The sequence below is a fragment of the Aulonocara sp. 'chitande type north' Nkhata Bay genome, linkage group LG3 (genome assembly GCF_057382095.1).
Source record: "Aulonocara sp. 'chitande type north' Nkhata Bay isolate Kocher_YH1m ecotype deep benthic linkage group LG3, A_spYH_male_GT1.1, whole genome shotgun sequence".
NCBI lineage: Eukaryota > Metazoa > Chordata > Actinopteri > Cichliformes > Cichlidae > Aulonocara > Aulonocara sp. 'chitande type north' Nkhata Bay.
Genome location: NC_141346.1, coordinates 77,306,294 through 77,313,850, shown reverse-complemented (window position 1 = coordinate 77,313,850; position 7,557 = coordinate 77,306,294). Strand labels below are relative to the sequence as shown.

The 7,557-nt window shown below is 39.6% G+C and overlaps 1 protein-coding gene across 2 annotated transcripts; it reads left to right on the top strand.

Annotated features, from left to right (window-relative positions):
• Positions 1–309: 309 nt before the first annotated feature.
• LOC147337078 (uncharacterized) lies at positions 310–3,888 on the top strand. Of its 2 annotated transcripts, XM_086285725.1 has the most exons (4): positions 310–2,044; positions 2,130–2,237; positions 2,315–2,488; positions 3,092–3,888. In XM_086285725.1, exons 2-4 carry the CDS (start codon positions 2,187–2,189, stop codon positions 3,722–3,724), a joined length of 858 nt encoding a protein of 285 aa, XP_086141851.1. In that variant the 5' UTR covers positions 310–2,044; positions 2,130–2,186; the 3' UTR covers positions 3,725–3,888. The 2 variants fall into 2 exon arrangements, with proteins under 2 accessions (XP_086141851.1, XP_086141850.1); XM_086285724.1 differs by having other exon boundaries at positions 310–2,237.
• Positions 3,889–7,557: the final 3,669 nt, after the last annotated feature.

Below are 7,557 nucleotides of genomic sequence, written 5' to 3'. Positions count from 1 at the left end.
TCACATTTCATTTATTTTGGGGGATTTTAACAGAGAGATAGAACTTTATGAATCCCTCATGTTTATCCTCCAGGAAATCCAGTTTGTAGCAGCAGAACACCGACAAACTTTTACACAGCACAGAATTAGGATATCAAATAAAGGGGAATAAGAGAATATGAATATAAGCATAAATATGTACATATATACACAGACCTCACACAGAGACAGCAGCTACACTGTGTGTGGATGTGATCCACAGTCACAGCTGTGGGTTTCAGTCAGTGTGTCTCTAACTTCATGGTCACATTTCAAAGCTTATTGGAGCCAGAAGATGTTCAAGTAAAAGATTTATTGCTGTACTCGTCTACCAGGATAACAGGAGGTTCATAAAGCTGTGTAATACTTCAGCTTTACATCATGCAGTAGTAGTTTATTAAACCCCCCAAAATATGACTATCCAGAGTTGGGACCAGGAAGCAGAGTTGCAGTCTTACACGCCTCTCTGCAGCTTCTCTCCTCCTGCTACCCCCCAAAAACCCATCTCCATAGAGACTGTGTCAGCTTCCAAACAGACAAACAACAAACTAAAAACCAGCAACAAACAACTTAAACATAAACAATCACAAAGAAAGAACAATACAGTATCCACATCTGAACCAAAGAGTAAAACAGTGAAATGTGGATTATTAAACATTAGGTCTCTCTCCTCCAAGTCTCTGTTAGTACATGTTAGTAAAAACATTTCTGCATTTTACCCATATTTTATTTTTAACTCAAAATCAAAGATTCCAGATTCTCCTACATGTTGGTTTTGAATCAGATAGGACGACAGATTTCAGGTGGCCCTGTGTCTTTCTCTATTACATTTGCCACTGTGTAACTCAAAGTTATTTAAGGACTAGTTTATTTCAATGGATGAGTTTACTGACTGACGCGCAGAAGAAATAGTTCTTTATGGAGCCTAGATGGTGTGAATGATGAGACCAAAGACTGCAATATCTTGTACCAAAAATATATTGAATAAATGGAGGAAAGGGGAAATGGAACAAAATAATTAACACAACACACAACATAAATGCCCACAATTAAATAATAAATCAATGCTGTGATCTTTCTGTGCAAAAGTCCTTTTTGGTCCTCTTCTTTTTAAAGTTCACTTTTAAGGTATTCCTCCTTAGAGTCCAGCTTCATACAAATGGGGAAATATGTCCGTAATCCAAAGACGGCTAAGTGGGGGAAAGAGGGGAAACAAAGAATGGTCCTACCGGCTCGCCACTTCAATATGAAGAAGATTAATTCAAAGGGAGGGAACAAAACCTGACCTGTAGGTCAGAAAAACGTCCATTAGCACATCAAGTTCGATTCAGTTTACCGGTAAACAAATATATTTTTCTGCAAGCCTATGTAACAATGCAAATCATCATCAACCAATGTACAACAGTTAAATTATTAATTATCTTGGCTACGTAGCTTAATCTATACATTCCAGTAGCGTTCGCTACAAACAATACAAAAACAACAATAAAGGAAAACAGCTGTCTAACAGACAGCATAGCCGAATTCAAGGCAACACATAACAATAATCATTCAATCGCACTTTGTTTCAAAGTAAGCCCATTAAAATGCTTAAGTAAATAAAAGTGTTCAAAAACAGCGGTTTTTGAGCCGGAGTTCTGCTCGCGGTGGGAACGCCGCCGCACAAAGTCATTTTTTAATCGCGAAAACGATCGGCTGGTTACTGACAACCAAAAGGTTGTTTTTGGTAGATATTAAAGATCATGGGTGGGCGGGGCAAATGGAGCAGTTTTCTACAGTCGAGTAAAATTCCAGGAAAGAGCTGGGTGTGGCTTTCCTTTAAATCACATGATCAACAGCTTTAAGATGGAGGCAACTCGCTCAGTGTTTCCTGTTTCATTCTTAGACTGTGGCGATGGTAAGTAGCAGCTTTTCACTTGTTACCTGGCATCTTTTCAGCCACCAATGATAGTCATTGTATGTTATCAACATTTCACTAACTATGTTTTCTCTCATGTTTAAAATAGGCCGACCAAGAGCAAAATAGGTATGTCTGCAGACTCTGCTGTAGCCAAAGTTATCAGATCTCCTGTGTTTTTAAATCCCTAACTGCTCGATCATTATCATTTTAGAAGACAACAATTTCTCAAAGGAGGTTCAAAACTAATGCCTACAAGATTACCAAGAGGATGGTTCGGGGCTCTTACATGACTCCGGGAAGTCAACACTTGGTGGATGAGGTGTGTTACCTTTGACACTTTTAAGACAGTCCTGTTTATCACTACTAACAATAAGCAAATATGTTTTCACTCAACAGATCCTTCACAGCATGTTGTTTCTGGGCAAAATCAACAACATCCCCTTTTCTCCAGAAGAAATCTTCCCTAATCCTTTTGTTTTGGGTTCTTTAATGAGAAGATATCCCAGGCCTTTTAAGTTGTATTCGACTCAGCTTCCCAGGCGAAGTCCCTTCTCCTGTGTGCTCGACATGGTAAGATAACTCTTCTCACATTTTCAGTCAATCTGACAAACTTCCAGTTTTTAGGAAAGTATAATGCAAAGTGCTTTTTTACTGAGAAATCCAAAGAAAATCCATACTGTACCTTATACTTCAACATATGCTTCTAGCTATACTTCTCCACCAAACACAGAGACTGCAGGAGAGCTGGAGACTTGCTTCAGAATTTGTTAGTTCTAAATAATGTCTAACAGACTCATTATTGGAGATGCTTACAGTCTTCAAGGCGTATATGATGCTGTCACTGTGTAGCTGCTGGATCTGTTAAGCTCAAAGACTCTAAATTCAGCGTGTTTTGACAGCCCGGCATAGCAAAATAGAAAAAAAAAGGTCAATTAGCAAATTTAATTATAAATTAGTGAGAACAAAGATGGATTTTTGCTTATTGATTTAAAATTAAATAGATTTTTGTGACATGTTTCACCCCCTATCTTAAAATGTCTAAATCAAAAGCATCCAATGGTCCTGCATAGTTAAATAAGTCAAGCAGCGAAACAAACATGTTGATCAACTTTCTATGAAAAACAACTATATAATCAGGTGCAACACTTTGACCAGATCTGTAACTGTTTTCAGATCGTCCTGCAAAATAACTCAGAGAATGAAGAGCAAATAAAGCAGAGTCTGCAAGATCTCCTCACAGACTTGGACTTAGAAGAGAATAATAAAAAAACAGCTTTCGTCTCGTCCACCATCTGCATTTCTCAAAAATCCCAAACCAACAAATCAGAAAGGTACTGCGGAGTCTCCATGTCCACCAAAGGTCCTAACGCTGGGAAAATTATGATTGCTGCCTCCTGTCTTAGCAAATGGCATAAATATGTATCTGGTGCGGTGATGACCTATTATCCAAACACAGTCCAGAAAGATTACTTTGATGGAACAATTGAAGTACCTGGAAATATCAGGTGTGAGGCTTTTTGTCTCCGTGATGGTGCCAGAATGAAGCCTTGCAGATCATGTAAGAATTTGTTTGGCTTGAACACAGAAGACCTCAGAGAGTGGCCATATGGTAACTGTGCTGAAGCTGAGAGCCTGAGCAATTTGCTTGAAAATGAGAGAGAAGTTGAAACACATGTGGATGAATACTCAGCTGAAAAGGACAACAGGCAGAGAGCTGAGGATGAGGTTGGTAGGGTTCTTAGAACTGTGTTGCAAAGGATTCGGTTTAACTGGACAGGTGAATTTTACAACCCAGAACAAGAGTGAGATTTCATGAAATCATTTGCATTCATCATTCTGATAAATCAAAGATTCTCTGCTCTGACAGCATCTGTGTGGATTTTCTGTAATCACAGAGACGTGTATAAGCATGTTTACTTTCCATCTCCATGTAATTGTCACATTTAATAATTAAAACTGGCTTCTATGGGTTTTTGTTTGTTTGCTTACATATCTAGTGTTTAATGCAATGTGAAGCATTATTAGACAGCATTTATTGGGAAGAATCCCATATTTATACTGGTCTGTACCCAGGGTACACAGAAAATAAAAACACATGTTTTCTTATTATGATCCCAACTATAATTTACTTAAGCAAAAGCACTACATGTGTAGTTATAATATTTATAGCAGTTACTGTTGAGCTTTAAATTTATCATCTTAAATGTTTATATGCTGATTATATTGCTTTATATAAGAAAGGCCTAACTCTGAGTACACTCTGTGCCAAAAAGTGCTGACAGGAAACTGCATGCTTTTGCAGAAACGTGCTTTTGCAGCTAGAAAGTGAAGCTGATATATATCAGTTTTAATTAGTTTTTACCAACTGCTTGCTAGGGCAATCCCACGAGTTTGGTGTTTTTGTATTGAACATGATTCCAAGTGCTTTCTATAACACATAGCAGAGGTGCCACAACAAAGACTGAGAAGAGGACAGGAAGAGACAGTGAAAGAGATGCACTCCTTCGCCATTCATGTTAAAGCGTTGCATAGCTTTAATTTTAGAGAGTGTTGCATAACTTTAGTCATTTTTCTACCACAGGTGAAGCCAAGAATTGTGAAGCTCTCTTTTGGCCAAATACCAGAATCTGTAAGAAGAAGAAAAAACAAACAATCAAATAGGTCATTATTAAGAGGACAACAATCTCTTGATGATTATCCACAGTGTCTTTGATAACTCTGAGATACAAACTGTCAAGGATATACACATCCCAGCAAACAATAGCTGTGTTTGACTAAAGCGATTAATAACAAGGACAGAGCTACAATCACTACAGTCAAACATAAAGGGCTTAATCCTGAATCCAAGTCTGAGCTGTGATGCCGTTGGTGCTGAAAGCTGCTCAGATCCTGAAGCTGCACGTTTTGTCTCTCTCTAACCAAACCAGCAGCAAAAGAAGACACATTTCGCTTGACATAAACATTGTCATGAATTCCCTCTTACTTTTGCTGGTTTGCTTCCACCACCATTAAAACACACACAGAAAAACAACACAGCACAGCTCTCTGCCTCTCTCAGTGTACTTTAAGAACACCGTTTCCCATCTCAAAGCTCTGTTTTTGGCATTATTCGCTTGCTTGTTATGAAGCAGTCTACCGTTGTTTACAGCCATTTTTTTTAATGACTTCCGACAAGACAGCCTCATTTCTGCTGTTCAATACCAAATTTTATTTATTTTTTTCAAATTAAGTGAAACTGCAAAATGCTCTGCTGTGTCTCTATTAAAACCTCTTATTAAAACCTCTGAATCACTTCAGCAGCATCAGCCAATGTACATTTGTTGAGTCGTGGTTCTCGTCTGCTTTTGTTCTACTGCAGAATAATATTTTTAAGGTTATCTACTGTAAAAAGCTAGGCCAGGAAAATCTGCTTCATGGTTTTGTGTTTTATCCTCAGTTACTTTGACACAAAAGCATCTGCTGTGATGCTCACACCTCTGATGAAGTTTCACAAGTGTCAGTACTGATAAATGATCAGAATTATAATGTTTCTGACTCTCTGAGTAAGAATTAAATGGAATCTAATTGGGACCTTGTGAATTGGAATTGAACAGGTTCTAGAAATCAGTGATGATACTCAGCTCCAATACCCACCTATGATATGAGGCTTACGAACGCTGACTGGGTTTCATTTACCAGCTTTTTATGTTCTTCCTGCAGTTTCCTCCCCACATCACTCATCTTAACTTTTTTCCAGTCCTCCTCAGTCTAAACAGAACACACAACAATACAAAGAAAAGCTCAGGTGATTGATCTCTAACACTAGGCATCCCCAGTCTTATTCTTAGCAGTCTAACTTCTCACCATATCTTTGAAGGCCTCTCCATTGTAGTAGCGCTTGGATGCTGGATACTCTATCGTTTTGTCACATAGTTCCAGGAAACTGGAAGCCACCAGATGCAGCTCCTCTCCGTCATAGCCGTACAGCTTTTTGTCCTCACGCGTCATCAGCACAAGCTCGTCACATGGACATGAGGTGCCCTTTACCACACCAATAACCTGCATTTTTACAATCTCGGGAAGGTAGAATTTTCCCCAGGCGTTAACTTCATCATCATCCCCGTTGTATTTGGTGTTCTCAAGCTCTTCTATCCACAGGTCAGCACCACTTGGCTTCTTCAGGTGAACGCACATGCTTTTGTTTTTGGAAACAAAATCTTTCACCCATTTCAGGTACTTTTCACCTGGAAAGAAGCAGACAAGGAAATATGGATGAATGTAGAAGTGTTGGAAAAGACAAATAGCAAGGTTATCCTACAGCAGTTTGTGAAAATGTTGTATCTTGAAATAAGCAGGCAAAATGAGGATCTCACTTATCTCATATGTTCTGATACCGACTTTCTTCAGTTAAAGGACAAAAAAAGGGCACACTGGAGGCTGACAGAGTGTGCAATGGTGGGAATCATTTTGCAGAACTCACTAAAGTTTGTTTCTCCTGGAACAAGCTTTTTACACTTCGGCAAATGAAAATACTGTGTTAAACTAAAAAAGAGCACCAGACCAAGGTCTACAGTACTAACAGAAAAGCATGCCGTTACCTGTTGCCTGTCGACACAGCTGCTGATCTTCCTCACCAAAAAAATGAGGATCCCTGAAAGGAATAGAAAGGTTATGTTAAAATGAATGACTGTCACGGTGATCATGGGAAGCTCCAAAATATCACAACAATAGCTACGAAATCACAAAATGCAGTGTGATGTCTGTAAGCACCAAACATGACATCTCTGCAAATTCATCTTGAAATATGTAGGTACCTCACACGTACAGCTGCAGCCATCTCAGCCATTTATCACTGTGGCTGCCAAGTGGCTGCCACTTCACAAGCGCATGGCACAACATAGAAGAGCCACCTCCACAGGACAAGACTCAGCAGTCCATCTGCATCTTAAGGATAAAGGACACTCTTTGAGGATGCTAATGTTCACATTTTGGACAGAGAGGACAGATGGTTTGAAAGAGGAGTGAAAGAAGCCATCTATGTCCACTGTGAGCGACCATCTTTGAACAGAGGCGGGGTTTACGACACCAACTCTCTGCCATCTATAATCCAGTTTTGAGATCCCTTCCCAGACGCCTTAACGCCCACTCACATCCTGGGCCATCTGACCTCAGGAATTCGCATGATAAGGTGGGGCCAGGTTTCACAATGAACTCACCCGAAACTGGCTGATTGGGGCCCACACCCAGTTTCACACCTTGGCTCAGGTGATTAGAGGATCATCAGGGGGTCCTTTTGTCCCTCTGTGGGGGGTTACTCCCACTAGGCTTATATCTGGGACTCTCCACCATTTGACCTTAGAACTGAAGAAGCTTCTTGGATGAGAGGTGAAACGTCTTCAAGTAACTTAAAGAAGTCCAGACGCTTTTCTTTGCAAGCTCCTTTGACTATGATGACCTGGATGACTGAGAACCTTCACAGACATAAGGTGAATGTGACAAACAAAGCGCCTTCTTGTTCTCTGTGATAATGTAAAGTTATTAATGAAAAAACAAACGAGTAAAAAACGGACTGGAAACATGTCTTCAATCAAAACTCGACAAAAACAAAGAAACAGCCTCACTTCTCTGCGACGCTCCCTAAAAATGACGTTACGTGTTAC